Source organism: Corvus kubaryi, unplaced genomic scaffold, assembly GCF_017639235.1.
Source record: "Corvus kubaryi isolate FWS band 111438036 unplaced genomic scaffold, C.kubaryi_AGA036_p1.0 37322, whole genome shotgun sequence".
Taxonomy (NCBI): domain Eukaryota; kingdom Metazoa; phylum Chordata; class Aves; order Passeriformes; family Corvidae; genus Corvus; species Corvus kubaryi.
The window spans coordinates 3,267,773-3,283,041 of NW_024581101.1; the positions used below are offsets into that span (position 1 = coordinate 3,267,773).

At 39.9% G+C, this 15,269-nt stretch overlaps 1 protein-coding gene across 2 annotated transcripts in view; it reads left to right on the forward strand.

Annotated features, from left to right (window-relative positions):
• The window catches only part of LOC121665262 (connector enhancer of kinase suppressor of ras 2-like), a 174,656-nt gene that overhangs the window by 130,327 nt on the left and 29,060 nt on the right, over nt 1-15,269 (forward strand). For both annotated transcript variants that reach the window (XM_042029265.1, XM_042029266.1), the window contains exons 15-18: nt 4,954-4,988; nt 10,837-10,885; nt 13,692-13,740; nt 14,822-14,997. In XM_042029265.1, the coding sequence (XP_041885199.1) occupies nt 4,954-4,988; nt 10,837-10,885; nt 13,692-13,740; nt 14,822-14,997 (309 nt within the window). The remainder of the gene's footprint in view (nt 1-4,953; nt 4,989-10,836; nt 10,886-13,691; nt 13,741-14,821; nt 14,998-15,269) is intronic.

Genomic DNA, 15,269 nt, shown 5'->3' on the forward strand with positions numbered 1-15,269 from the left:
CCACAAAAAAAAAAGACTAAGCCAGTGTTACCCCAGAACTCTGGTTGTCCCTGATTTCTGTAAGAACCAGCCCTTTGCAGAACCTCAGGAGAGGGGCTGGGATTTTGCTTGGAGCAGCCTGGTTAGGATGGATGTATTTGCACTGGCCTGTGGTAACTCCTTCAGCAATTCAGCCCCAAGACAGGCTGCTCATTCTTGCAGCTTCCAAAAGTTTAGGCTGCCTGCTTGGCCTAGAATTCCTTGTGTTTGTAGTTATATCAGGACACTTTGCACAAAGCAAATATGAGGCTGTCTTTATACAAACATATGCAGTGTTTTCGTAAGTAATTTTGCTCTATTAGAGCATATTTAAATGCTGATATTCTGCAGTCTTCAAACAAACCACTACAAACTACCAATGCAAGTCAGCAAACGAAGCATTCATTAACCTGCTGTGACTTCATGGGTAAATTGCCATTTGTAAAACATTCTGGTGTCCTCTGACTCCAGAGAACCACAACACAACTAAGTTGTACTGTATTGTGTTATTTTAGCAAATGAATTTATGCCTCCTTTTTTATTCTTTTGCTGGGCTACCAAAAAAATGGTTTATATCTATATATAGCCTAAAGCCAAATTTAACAGCCATCTGTTAATAAATATTAGCTGCAACTGATATTATTGCTATGATAATTGCAATATTTATCCTCCAGAAGATGCACCAAATAGAAATCTCTCCCTTACCACACAAATACCATGTCCTGCTGCTGAAAGGATCAGTGTGTAAGGAATCCAGCCGAAACACTTTGGAGCCACCTCTGATTTCTTCTCTCCACTCATGGCTCAGCCTTGCTCCCTGTCCTTTCCCCTTCCCCAGCAGGAGAACACAGACGGGGTTTTGGAGGACAGAAGCATTTCATGGCAGAAAGGTCAGCCCTGGACTGGGCAGGGCCACAGGTAACCTGTTCCCACGGGAATGGGGAAAGTGAGGAAAAGGTAGGGCAAGGAGTTGAGTGTTTTTCCTGGCCTCACCCTTTGCTGCCTCCCCTGTTCCCCACCCTGTGCTTACAATGCTCATCATCACCCCATAATTACGAATTCCGAGTGGATCCCTTCCCTCTGCCTTCAGTGAATTTTCTCACCTGCCCTCTTGTTTTCTTCAGCACAAATTTGAGTACCTCAAACCGTACACAAACGTAGATTACATTAGGTGATTTCCTGTCTGTTAGCTCTCCCCTCAACGAGGGTGAGCGGAATGAAAACCTCAAGGGCTGCTTTTATTTTTGGCTCAGCATGATAATTGTGAAAGTAGATTCAGTGGGTGAAGCATCAGCTCTCTGAGGCAGAGAGATGAGTAAAGCCCCTCGTAACAAGGCCACTGTTTGACTGATTTTGAATAGACCTGATATAAAGGAATCTTCAGGGTAATGGATGTGTGAGTTAAGGAAGCAGAAGAAGAAATTTCTTTTTTTTACTTTTATTAATAATAATTCAGTATCTGAGTATAGAAGAATGGAAGAACAGTACAACAAAGAATCTTTTGAATCTTTGCTTCTGAATAAATGATATATGTAGATGGAATGAATCTTTTGAATCTGCATCTGAATAAATGATATATCTAGCTGGAATGATTATATTGAATTTGCCCTTTGAGATTGGTAACACACAATATGAAACTATTCTAATCTCATTACTGACTATTCCTGTCTCTTGCTTTAGGAAACAACAAGTAAATAATGAGTGTTGAATATTTTCACATGATCTGTGCAGCTCAGGGTTCTTCTGGTCTCAGTGGTTTATGTGATTACTTAGGAGAAGAAATTCTGATTCAAAGGAACAAATTTTTTTGTTATAAGTTATTTATAGAAGTTTCAGGTAAATGGGACTTGCTACAGGATTTCCTTTGGGAGAGGAACCTCAGATCTGCTGGTGGGACCACAGAGACCTTTTGGTCCTTTCATCTCCACTCGTGAAAGGCAGAAGCAGATCCATGGGAATCCCTGGAGCTGACTAAAGAAGGCAGATAGGTGCCAGTGACCTGAATTTCACAGAATTTGTGCTTTATAGTCTCTGACAGCATGACAAGACTTGTGCCTCCTGAGCCTCCCACATGTCTGCTACTCATGAAAGTGGCCTTGTAGTAAGATGAAGTAAAGTTTTAGTTTGGGAACTAGGAAAAGGCAATTTCTTTCTTTTTTTTTTTTCAAATGTCACAAACTGCTAAGAAGCAACTACTCAAAAAAAAAATTATATAAAAGGTTGCTGAAAATGCAGGCAGGAGCCTTCTACATGTAAGTCATTGTCAGCATTGTATGGGCAGGTAATTACAATGACACAAGGAAATTAATTTTAGCTACAGGTAGACATTTATAGAAATGTCAGAGTGTGGGGTTTTCTATGTATAGTATCAGAAATCCTTTATAAAGGTTGACATTTCAAGCTGGCAACAAGATTGTACTCCCAAGAGGGCTTCTTTGGGGAGAAAATCAGTCAAATAAAAGGTGATAAATACGTGACAAAGGTCTGTAGTAATCCTGAATGTTCACACTTAAATACTGGTAATAATCTCTGTGTTAGTGATGAGCTGGTCAGGAGCTGAGATTTTTCTTTTAATAAATTAATTATTGATAAAAACTTAAAAAGTAGTAATTATGGGTTTTATGTTTCAAGGACTAATATCAACAATTTTTTCTCCCTCTCTGTATTTATATAGATATTCTTCTTTGCTCTTTTCTAAATTGCAGTGAGTGAACTAATAATCAGTTACAATAATCTAAGAGCTGTTCAATGGTTAAATCATATTTTTCTTTTTCACACTGTTACAGAGCTTTTTTAAATTTCCCTGCTACAGACTATGCTTCAGTTAATTAGATTACATTATTCAATATCTTTGGAAATTAGTGCTTGGTAATGCAGAAAAATTCATGGTGTTGAAAGACTGACGTCTAGAAAAATGTGGTTTATTATCAGAAGCAAATTTCTCTCTAGTAAGACTTTTTTCAGCCTAATATATGCAAGTTCACATCACACTTATAATTGCTTATGAAATACACATCTGATCAAAAGAAATCTGGAAACCACAATCCAGCGTGTGATAGAGGTAGGGTTTGTGCATTTTCTTGGGAGGAAATAAATAACTGAGTTCCTACAGCAGTGAAAATTTGTAAACCAGGTGCTGCAAAGAGCAGCCAGAGCAGGGTGAGGGAGGTTTATTTCAGCTTTGTCAGGGAAGGGAGCATGGGATGGGTCCCCTTTGGGAGAGAGTGATAAACCCTGACTTGGAAACACTTTGCTTTTACTTTGGGAGCATTTTCAGAAAAGAAAATTAAGAAATAGAATGGGAAACACTGACTGAATTAGTAGTCCCACTTTTAGTTGCTAAAATTAGAAACCTTAGAAGTCAGAGGGATAAGAGAAGGAAAGCTTTGAGCCTTCTGGTAGGAATAGACTCTATTTTTATAACAGTAGCACCAGTAGTGCTGCTGTCAACGTTCTTTTGCTCGCTTGGCCACACAATATTTTCCTGGGCTGTCCCCAGTATTTTCCAGGGATGCTCAGACTGGTTCATTTGTATTTAGCAGTGCATTTTTAGCACCAAAACAACATCTCTCAAGCAGATATTTTGCTTTAGCTGTGTGCTGTTAACGCTGCCAGTCTGCTTCGAGAAAATCTATTTCTACAGGGTATTTCCATTTTTTTTAAGTTCTCTAGGCTACATTTCAGCATACTCTGAGGAGAATTGAGGCATTTATGGCTCTCAGGAAAGCTTGTTACGGGTTTGTGTACTCAATCACTCAGTGGGGAGCTCCTGCCTTTGCCTGGTTTCAACAAGGAATGTCAGAGAACTCCCTGCTTTTAGTGTAAGGGCACCATTTCATTACTTTTCATCAGATAAGGTCTTTTATTTGAGTGGGGCCATCTTTGCTGCTCACATTTGCTGGAATAGTTTAGCTGAAGCACACTAAAAGCAGATAACTGGTTCTGCACTGGGTTCCCCAGTGGCAAGGGAGACTTCTTGAAGAAGGAGGTGGCAAAATGTGTTTGTCCCCTGAACATTTTAGAGCTGCCTTAGAAACCCTGCTGCAGAGCTACAGTACCTGTGCAGAGCCCTGGGGTGCAGCAGCCCCAGCAAATTTCCTGTCTGTCCCATTTCAGGTTTGTAGCTGTGCTCTGAACTCATCTCTGATTAAATATTATCTGTGATTAAACATCTGCTGCAAGCCTCAAGTAGTGGCATTGAAACACAAACATTGCACTTACTAAAATTATCAGTTTCCTATTTGGTTATCCAGAAAGTCATAGTCAAAGATTTTGCAAGTGCAGATTTCTGCATTTATAAACAAATACACATTAATTTTACAACCTATTTGGGGGGTTTTTTTGTAATTTCAGTTTTTGTAAATTTCAATTTCTATCTGTGGGAAAAAATTCCCCATCATAAAACTTGTTTTAAAGTAACTTAAACTGTCAGAAGATTTTATTTTTAACCCTCAATCAGCTTGTACTTACTCCAAGAAGACAGGTTCATTTCCAAACCTCAGAGGAATAACCAGCGTGGTTATTCAGGTCATTGAAAATGGTAAGAATGCCATCAAAGAAAGTTTTGATGACAGTTTGTCCTTCTGAAGTTCTGTATTCTGTGTTGCAATAATTGTTCTTTGTGTTTAAACTCCCTGTCAAATATTAACACTTTTGCAAACATTCTAACAAATTTTAGCTCCCTTCTTTTAAAGAGCTTTGATCACAATTACACAGCATCTGAAATTAGTTGCTAAGTGCAGATGGAAGTTGTTTTAAGCATGATCTTCATTTTAAAATAACTCTTAGCTAGAAATTGAAATAAGTGTTCCATTTCCTCTGCTTTGAGTTGCAGAATGACTGTGGTTTACCTCTGTTGCTTGTTTCACTGTGCTGAGAGCACCAAGGAAGTCTGGTCTTTAGTTGTGCTTAATGCTCTTTATTTTTCTTCTGCAGAGAGCAGGGGATACAGTCAGTGGAGATACTGAAAGGTAATTACTTCTGCTATTCTATACTTAAATGTATACACAGTATATCTGTGAATTAAACTTATTTCTTTACTTTTAGAAACTTAGTTGCAGTTTTTGGAGAATAAATTTTTAGGTTTAGAGATATCAGCATCAATATCTTTTACTAAATGTTCATTTGCTAACATCAAACATAAATAGAGATTACAAAGGTTTAAAAAACTCTTCAGATAAAAGTTTATAAAATATTAGCTATGGGGAAAAATCATATTCTTACGTCATCCAACCCATTTTTTTACTTTTGAAATTCCATATTTCAGACTCACTCTGAGGATGAAAAACCTGATGTGTGTCTAACATGATTTTTGTGACAAACAGGCAGAATGTTTCAATGAACATCTACACCCAATTCAGTGTGTACAAAATTACTGCTTATATTTGTGGTTTGTATTGGAGAAATACTAAGAACGGGGTCTTCAGTTTGGCCTTTAGGTCTGAATTGAATCAATTTTTTCTAATGAAGAAAACAGCATTTTTTGTCTTTCATTTCTTTGCTATTTATCTGATTAAGTATCTTCATATTCATGTTGCATCCAAAAGTCACAGTAAAAGAACGTTTGAAGTAACAGCTACTTTGATTCATCATATATTCTGATTAAGTTTAATTGTAATCCATGATAATTATTCTTTTTTACATTTTTTCATCCTGTATATGGCCCAAACCTATTTAAGAAGCTGAATAATTAATTAGATTTAGAGTACTTTGACCAATCTAAAGGACTTACAGCTGCTGATGATTTCCTTCAGTGCTATAAACACCACTGAGTTACAGCTAAAATCTGAGGTACAACACTATCAGCTGTTGACCACCAAATAAAAGCCACCTCATGCTTGATTTTTCAGGGCTGTCACCATTTTTACCTCTTTGTGTTTTAAACATCTCAATGCAGTTGAAAGGCATTGTAGTGGTGACAATTTGCTGGTGTTTCCCTGGGCGTGCTGTGCGTGGTTAAAATGGCATTTAACCAAATGCAGCAGCACTGTTTTCAGAGATTAAGGTGAGCTACAGGTGAAATTCCACCTCATCTGACATCAGACAGTCCTGTGTCTCCAGTGCCACCATGGCAGTAGTTCATCACCTCAGCTAAGTGTTGGGGTTTGCTTTTACAGGAGGTTAAATGTATTAATATTTTAATCTTAATATTTCATTCCACTTCACAGCGTCCATTCTTTCCAGAGTTGCCTGTGGGGAAAGCAGGTTTTTCTTGCTCTCTTTGAAGTAACAACTGCATTTCACCTTTTGCCTTTACCTCTTACACCTGAGTTTTGAAAACCTCCTGTTTTCTGTAAATCTGACTGTTTTCATTTAGTCTTTCAACTCTTTCACAGGTTCTCTTGTCCTCTTCTTCTCCCACGTTTGTTTCTCCTTATTTTTAGTCTGGCTGTGCCTTCCCTCAGGTCCTTCCTGCCTGACTTGCTGTGTAAGAAAAAAACCCCACATCCTTCCCAGAAACAGTCATGTCTCACCCCTTTTCATTTCCTTCTCCACACCCACATTTTCATGCAGCCACAAGGAAGAGCTGCAGAGTTTTGTTCTTCCAAGCAATTTTGTTCTCCCCAGAGCGAAGGGTGCCTGATCTTTCCAAGTGGGTTGCACATGCTCCGTTTGGCAGGGACATTGCAATCCAGATGGAACATCCCTGGTGGACAGGACAGGGCATTTGCCAAGAGATACTTTCCAGGGACATATGACTTGATGAAATTTTGGCAAACTTTCGTAGCAAAAGGCTATGCTTTTATATTCTTTTGTAGAAGAATCCTTCTCCCACACATTTTAGATTTCAGGCCCAAAACATGACCATATTATATCTTTTCAACGTGTTGAAAAATATTTCAAGAGGCAGAATTATATCACCTTCTTAATACCCCTTTTTAAAGTGATTTAAACAGCTTAAACCTAAATAAAAATCATTTTTCAGATATTTACCCCCTAGAGTTAGGCTTTGGGAACCACAAGACAAACAGTGTAGATAGATAGACTTATTTGTGTGAAACACCATTATCTTCAAGAACTGAAAGAGGGGAAATCTAGGTCCAACATGTGAAAGAAATTCTTCCCTGGGAGGGTGGGGAGGCCCTGGCACAGGGTGCCCAGAGAAGCTGTGGCTGCCCCATCCCTGGAAGCGTCCAAGGCCAGGTTGGATGGAGCTTGGAGCAACCTGGGATGGTAGAAGGTGTCCCTGCCCATGGCAGAGGGTGGCACTGGATGATGTTTAATGTCTCTTCCAACCCGAACTGTCCTGGGATTCTGTGGTTTTAACTGTACAGGGACCCATAGAGTTTCTGGGATCTTATTGTATCCTTTGTTCTTGAAAAGCCAAAGGGTGGGAAGTTGTTTCTTGCGTGTAGTGGAGCACCCCACAGGCTGCAGGGAAGATGTGCTGGAAGCTCCAGCAGCTTTGTGAGAGCTATGAGCCTGCAGGATGTCACTGGGAACACGGAGCTTTTTTAACTCATTTGATGAGTGCAATATAGAGCAAGCCTGGCAGCTCTGTTACAGCCTGGAGCAGAGCAGAGGTCAGGGATCTCTGCCTTACAGCTCTGGGTTCTTCCAAACTCTTGGCACCTGAACACCTCATACCCGGCCCAGCTCTGCGCCCAGGGCAGGACTTTCACAGCACCCCTCGGCGTAGGGCACTGCCCAGTCACACACAAACCTGCCCTGGCTGACAGACAAATCTGAGCTCTCTGCACAGTTCCTGTGGCTGCAAGCTGGGACCTCACTCCTGAGCAGGAGTCGTGATTTAGGAAGGTGCAGCCTGCAGCTGGAGGTGGAATCCCTGGATGTGTGGGTGCACTGAGGTTTTAGGTAGGCAAGCTGAGCTGCCTGTTCCTGCAGCAGCAGCTGATTTGTTCCCCTGTTTGCCAGGAGCCTTTGCCCCATTGGGGGTTGTTTCATGGATGAGGAGGAGGTAACAGGCGCCCAGTGTGGAATCACTGCTGCAGCTTTCCTGCAGACAAACACCTGACTCTGCTTAGCAGGGCTCTCTGTGGGCTTTGATCTTCATTTCACTTTAGGAGAAGTTTTTTCCAGTAACAGGAACCTTGATACCTGTGGATTCTGGCCACGGGTGTGTCTTGTAACCGTGACATCCCGGTGGAGACCTGGGTGCAGACCTCTGCTTCACTCAGCAGCCAGGCCTGCAAGGGGGGAGAGGCAGAAAAACGGCATCATTCACACGTGGCACAGCTGCTACTTGAATAAACACTTTTTCTGAATATTTGCTTAGTTTTTGTGTGAAAACGCTGCTCAGGGTCTTTCTCATAACACATTTTGTCTTTGTAAATTATGCTTAAAGATTATTTTAATCACAGTCACGGCGGTGTGCTTTGGGAATTACTTTTTTTTAGTTGTGGTTAATGCTGGAGAGATAAGAAGAGATGAAAATTTTAAAAATAACTTTCAGCCTTGACATTTTGCTGTCAACATTGCATGTTCAGATGCACCCGTACTGCAGAGGCTGCAGAGCTTTACAGGTGCACCTGAGTTGCTCAAAGCATCAATAGCCCAGGGCAGAGACCGGAGCCATCCCTGAGCCAGCGTGGAGATGAGGAGGGATTTCAAACCTCACTACAAAATACTCAATAATTAATCTGCAGTGAGAATTTACTTGTTGTGACAGGAATATGTTACATAAGAGACGAAAGTTCTACTAATCTAAATGTAGATCATAGACCAGGTAAGGTGATTAAAAATGGGTTCCTGTGACCAGGTAGAGAAATCCAAAATGCTGCATGTGTGTATTAGTCCAAGTTCTGAAAAAACGGGTAAAAAGGAGACCTTTTTATCCACAGAAATTCAATATATGCCCCACGAGTAGGCAGAGCATGTCCAAAGTCACAATAGACATTGCTAAAGTCCCTCAGGTTTCTGCCAAACAGGACTAGCTCAGAAATCCATTCGAGGAAATTGTAGGGTAGAATAAGTATTTTAGAATGAGCCTGTAAACATAATTTAAATTTCTGCAGTTATTTTCTTAATGTTTTGCCTTTTCTACATGATATTATTTATGCAAGGAAGGTTTCTGCAAACATACTGAAATAATTGTTTGATTTGATTCTTGTTTTCTGTTTGTTTTAATTGGTATAATCTTTTTAGATCCTGCAGTTTGTTTCAAAAGCACAATTGTACATGAACAAGTATTTAGTAGATCAACTGTTTTAATTGATTTGAGAAATATTAGTCCAGGTGTCTTTAACCTGTATTACTGCACATCTTCCCTCTTCTTTTCCCTTCTGCTTCTGTAACAACAGCTTTCCTGAAAACAAAGCTGAGGAATAACTCAACCAAATATGATACAGAGTATTTCAACCAGAACACGCAACATACTGGGGTTCCTCTGTGTCTAAATTAATTAATTCTGCCGCTTTCATACAGAAAATTTACTGGTCTAGGGAGAAGAAAATATCAGTATTTCCTTCTTCTGTGGTCTGCACATCTGAATACTTCCAGATTAATTAGATTTGGGGATGGGTATTTGATGAACATAAAATCTTTTAACAAACAAAACAAACCTCCTGCAGACTGTTGAAAACTGTTGCCAAGTGAAAAAATTACACTTGTTGCACACTAGAACAACTATTCCTGACCTGATTCCCTGGCCAAGGTTTCAAAAGCCTGGAGCAGACTGCTCCCATAACTAATTCCAGACTGCTTCCCTCACTTTACAGCATTTCTGCTGCTGAAAGTCTGTGATTACTGCAAGGAGACCCATTACTCTGGTTGCACAGAGGCAAATAAAACTTGACTAAGGACTTTTTAGATACCACCACAGCTGCACAGTTCAGGTGGTATATTGACTGAGAGAGAGGGTGGAAGCATCAAAAGTGATGCTTTCCCGATGGGATTAAAAAGAACACCCCGAAATCAGGGGGAAAGTGCCCAGAAGGACTGGACAGCATTGATGGCACTGTCAGGGACAGGCAGAAATGGGGCATCAGTGGCACAGTCAGCCTTGCAGCACTTTGGGCATCTCTCCACTCCCTTCCCAAAGGTCTGAAGCTGAACTTGTTTGGTTTTCATTGTTTCTTTCAATCCATGTCACCTACAGACAGCTCAGCACGTCGTAGTCTTGCCTATTAACTTTTATGAATTTAATTTCAATGTTATGTGTTCCATCCCTTCACTGCAGCCTGGAAATTTCCTTTGCCTCAGGACTGATTTCTAACCCACAATACAGAAGTTGTTTCTGCTGGTAAATTTGATTCCTCCTAACAATGGAAATCTTCAAATGAGAAAATGCAACTTCCTGCCTTGCTGACTTAAAACAACTGTTGTTATTATGACCAACAGAATTTGGCAACATATTGAAAATTTCCACAATCCTTTTATTCCGTTTTCATTTTTCCCCTCAATCACTTTCCCAAATCTGCATTCCGTTTCTGTTTATATGACATTTACAAAAACATCCACAGTTTTAAGGATTCTCCTTTTCCTCACTTTGAGAGCATGAGGGGAATTGTGTGTTTAAGAATTTCTGTGCCAGATCAGACAAATCTGACCCTGATTCAGTGTCCTATTTCCATCATGGCCAATCCTCTTTGCACTGTATGAGGAAAGGCCTCTGGTGCTGCTGCCCTGCTTTGTTCTCCAGTCTTTAGAGAACTCACATATATCAGAGATAGTATTTTTCCATTTTAAAGTGTCAAATTTTTGGTATCTGTAGCATCCTGCAGCAAAATGTTATAGAACTTTGTGCTGCAGGATGCTGGGGATATATTTAGAAATGCACAGAGTGTGTGTATGGAACTATGTAATCAGTTGGGGTTTTTTTCCTCTGGTTATTTGACATCTTTCTTCCCTCTGTCTTAGATATGCAAGTTCTGCCATTGACCATCCAGGAAACACATCCATGAGGAAGGTAATGATTTATAAATGTGCTTTAAATAAGCAAAAAGCTCCTCAACTGCTCAATTCACTGCCGTATTTTTTAAAGATGCTTAAGATATCCCAGATCTTGACATTTGTCTGTGCTGTGAAAGGGCTGAAAACAAAAATCCAGGGATAATTTCCATGTTGAGGAAATTGGCTGCTGCAACCACACCAGGCCAGTGTGTCTGCAGTAGTTTTAGTTAAGTTTAGGAACCGTGGTGTGTGTTCTGAGGTATGTGCTCGTTTGGGGAGGAGAATCACACACCTCGTTAGGCTGGAAGGCACGTCTGGAGGGAGGCTTACCCTGAAGGTAAAGAAAAGTTTTAAAACTCTTAGAATATTTAAATAGTACCAATACAATGATAGGGAGATTGGGGATTAGGATTTTCAGATATTTTTGTGGTACCAACTTCGAGGCGCTCCATTTTCAATGGAAATAGCTGCACGTTGTTCTATTCTTTAGCATTTTGCAATTATTTGATACAAAGGACAAACAACAGAACCTTCATTTGTAGAATGTCCGTTCTTCATTCTGACTTAGCACTTTTTACACTGATTAGGTTGGACAGGGCTTGGAGCAAGCTGGTCTATGGAAGATGTCCCTGCCCCAGGCAGGTGCTGGAATGGGATGAGCTTTAAGGTCTCTCCAAACCCAAACCTTTCTGTGGCTGTAATGACTCAGTTCTAAGTAGTTTACCCTAAAAATTCCTGAGGTTTGAGCCAGTGGAGATACAAGCAACCCATTTTGCTTTCCATTTGGTGTTTCTGTGACAGCACTTCTCCTACCCACTGGTTACACTGAGATCTCCTTCATTTACTTTCATGTAGCATCCATTCAATTCTAGCACATTTTTTTAATTTCCACTGTGCTGGTTTTTGGGTGGGGGTGGCAGGGTGTGCATTCTCTCACTCTGGCCTTGTGTTGTGGTTTTGAGATAAGAATTGAAGTGCTGACAGCCCCAGTGAGTCCTCCCATCATCTGTCTGTCTCCCATAGCAACTCTGAGTCATTTGGAGTTGTGAGTTCTGACTGTTTTCTTACAGTGTTTGCCACCAAGTTAATTATATTATAGTGGTTCTTTTATCTCTCAGAATATGGAGCTTGAATTTTTACATTAGCACTGCTAACTAACTACTGATTCCCAAGGTACTGCAAACCTTTCACTTTCTGGTTTCCTTGTTTTGAATGCATTCTATGTGTGCATAAACAGAACAGTAAGAATAATTAACTTCGCTTTTTAGAAGAAAGATATTTTTTATTTCAGAAAGATATTTTCAGCTCTCCCTGATTTGTCGTGCTTGTTTTTTTTGTTATTTTTAAAACTATTATATTAAATGATGCATAGCAGTTTCTGGTGAGTATCTCCTCAAGATGTTTCATTTGTCACGCAGTTCTTTAAACTTAACCACATTTCATGATAAGGTTTTATTCCTTCACTACATTTCTCTAGCCTCAGTTGGGGAAAAATTTGGTGATGTCTTTTTCAGGAGCACACCTGCTTTACCCTAATGCATTTCTCTGGAAAGAGGAACATTGAGCAGATTGTTTCAGCCCCAGCCACCACAGAACTCCAGTTGACACAACAGGGATGATCAATATTGCTGCTGTGATTTGCAATACATCAACAAAACCCCCCAGTGTTGCTGTGCACATTTGAGACTTTCTCTCAGACTTTTGCTGTTTCATTTCTGTATTTTGCTACATTTCCTCCAGCACAGGAGCATCAATCTTTGTCTTCTCCCGTGCTCAGAACAAAGAGACACGTTTGCAGAGATGATGTTAAATGGGGGAGATGCGCTGTGTCAGTGACACGCTGCACACACACTCCCTGAGCTATCCCTGCCGGAATTGCCACTTTTGTGTGGGACATTCCTGTCCTGGGGCTGGCTGGGAGAACAGGCTGAGGTCAGGAGAGCACAGAGAGCTGGTGCTCTCCGAGCCAGCTCCCTCGGGAGTCAGGGACTGCTGATCCCTGCAGTCCCCACAAAACCTTCCACGACATCAAGTGCCTAAATCACAAGAGGATTATAAACAGGGCTGTGCATGTCCAAACCCACTCCTCCCTCTGCCACTTTCATTTAAAACAAAACTTTGTCTCTCTGGAGCTGGAGTCTTATTATCACCTGTTTATTTTCTAGAGTTCTTAAGCATTTATATATTGGAGGCAAATCCTTACCAGTTTTTGAGTACCATCCCTGTTTTAAGGTTTAAATAAAGAGATGCTTTTAGGGGTTTTTTTTCAGAATCTGTAGCAATTTTCTAGTGCTGCCACAAAAGAAAGAAAGCATTTTTTTTTCTCCTGAGACTTATTCTGTCAACCACCAACCCAAAAAACTTGTTTCTAAGGTAGGAAGAATGTGACTTCAACATGTCATTGAGCACAGGATTTTGCATATAATGTTTGTGGTGGATATTTCTTTTTGAATGCATATTTGTATAATTATTTCATTGATACAACAAACTTCAAATACCTGTCATTTTATTAGCTCATTCACGGGAGTTTATATCTTTAGTTTTCAAGCTACTGCACAGCTATTCATGCAAAGGATCCTTCATGGTTTCATTGCAATTTAAATTAAGATTTTTGTAAAACGGGATTTCAGTTTGCAGATCTAGAAGAGAGTTGTTTTCTTTATGATGTGGATGGCAGTAGTAAGAGAAAAATGACAGAAGGGAGATCCTGTGATAGCTGGTGCTATGATAACCCTGGAGATGGGAGTGAATGAAAGCTCTTACATGTTATTGCTGTTACCTTCACTGGTGTTTCATAATTGATTTATTTTTTTTCCTTACAGTCATTCCATTACGCTTCCCTCAGGGTAAAAAGCAGAAAATGGTCAAAAGGTAACTTCTTTCAGTTAACGTTTTGAAACTAGAAAATGAGGCTCCTTCTCTGGTAATAAGTGATCTGTATCAATAGTTCAACTGAATTCAAATATTTCTGAATTCGATGGTAAACAACAAAGGAAAATACCAAATTAAAATACCAAAATAAATGTGTTATAGGTATAATATTGCTTGGGTGAGTGGTAAAATTTCCTCTTCCTTAGGAAGAAGGCAGGCAGTATCTATGAGCAAATTGATGAGAACTTGCTTGTGGAACACCGCAGAGCAAAGGCTGGTGTTTTATGTTCTCTAAATTTCTTCCCTGCTTCACAGCTTTAGGACAAATGTAATTCCTGTAGCATCATAAACTTGATTTTTCACAGAAAAAAAAAAGTCTGATACGTTAAGGAAATTTCCCACAGAGTTTATTTTCAGGAAAAGATGTGATACCATATTTATTAAAAACGTGATTTTATTAATATTTACAAGGCACTCTAAATTTTTAAGCCTTTCAATTAGGATTCATTGAAATAACACCAAGAAAAAAACCCCTATACCTGGTGCCTTTAACAGGATGCTGTAAAGTTAAAAGATTGTTGTTCACTTCAGGATAAAAATCATGTAAGCATGTGCATTGTTATGGAAGTGAACAGTCTTTCTTTTTTATTGCTTATAAAAATTTGGTTTAAAAATTCCCATAATTTGACAGGGTTTCTGCTGCTAAAAGGAAGATATATGGAAAAATGTAGTGTTTTCATCTGTGCACAGATTGTGTCATATTCTGAGTTCCTGACTGAGGCTAAATAAATACATTTTTGCTTTGGAATGATGCTGCTGATTTTAATCAGAAAAAAATGCAGCCCTAAGAGGAATGAACCCTCTAGAGATTAAATAAAGCATTGCATAAACCAGACCCTTTTCATTTTGTGCTCACGCTGAAACCAAAATTGCAGGGCACTGTTGAGTTTGGAAATTGTTCGTTCCGAATCTGGAGAGGATTTGGCTTGGAGGGTTTTGAATTAAAAATCAGTGGTGTGTTTAAATGGAGCAGTTTCCCCCCTCTCACTGGATGTCTGTGTCACCCCCGTGGTTTTCCCAGGGAGTTCCCTCTCCAGCGTGAGCAGGAGGCGCATTTCCTGCAAGGACCTGGGCCACGGGGACTGCGAAGGCTGGCTCTGGAAGAAAAAGGATGCCAAGGGATATTTCACCCAGAAATGGAAAAAGTACTGGTTCATTCTGAAGGATTCCTCCTTGTACTGGTACACAAACCAGAATGTAAGTACACACCATGCTTGGAGAAGACAAAAATGAAACCTTAAGCTTTACAATTCGTTTTACTAGTGAAGTCTTTCTACTGTGTGGTCGGATGAACTGCCACTTTAATTGCCAAGTCTGGGGCACTCTGGCTGGAAATATTTCAATTGAAATTATTTTTTAAAGTCTCCAAGTCCATGTTCAAGCCTAATAAAACAGCAGATGTTCATGGTAGTCTTTAAGAAGTGAATATGTATGTAGTTAATCCTTTTCCACAGATTTATTTGGACTAA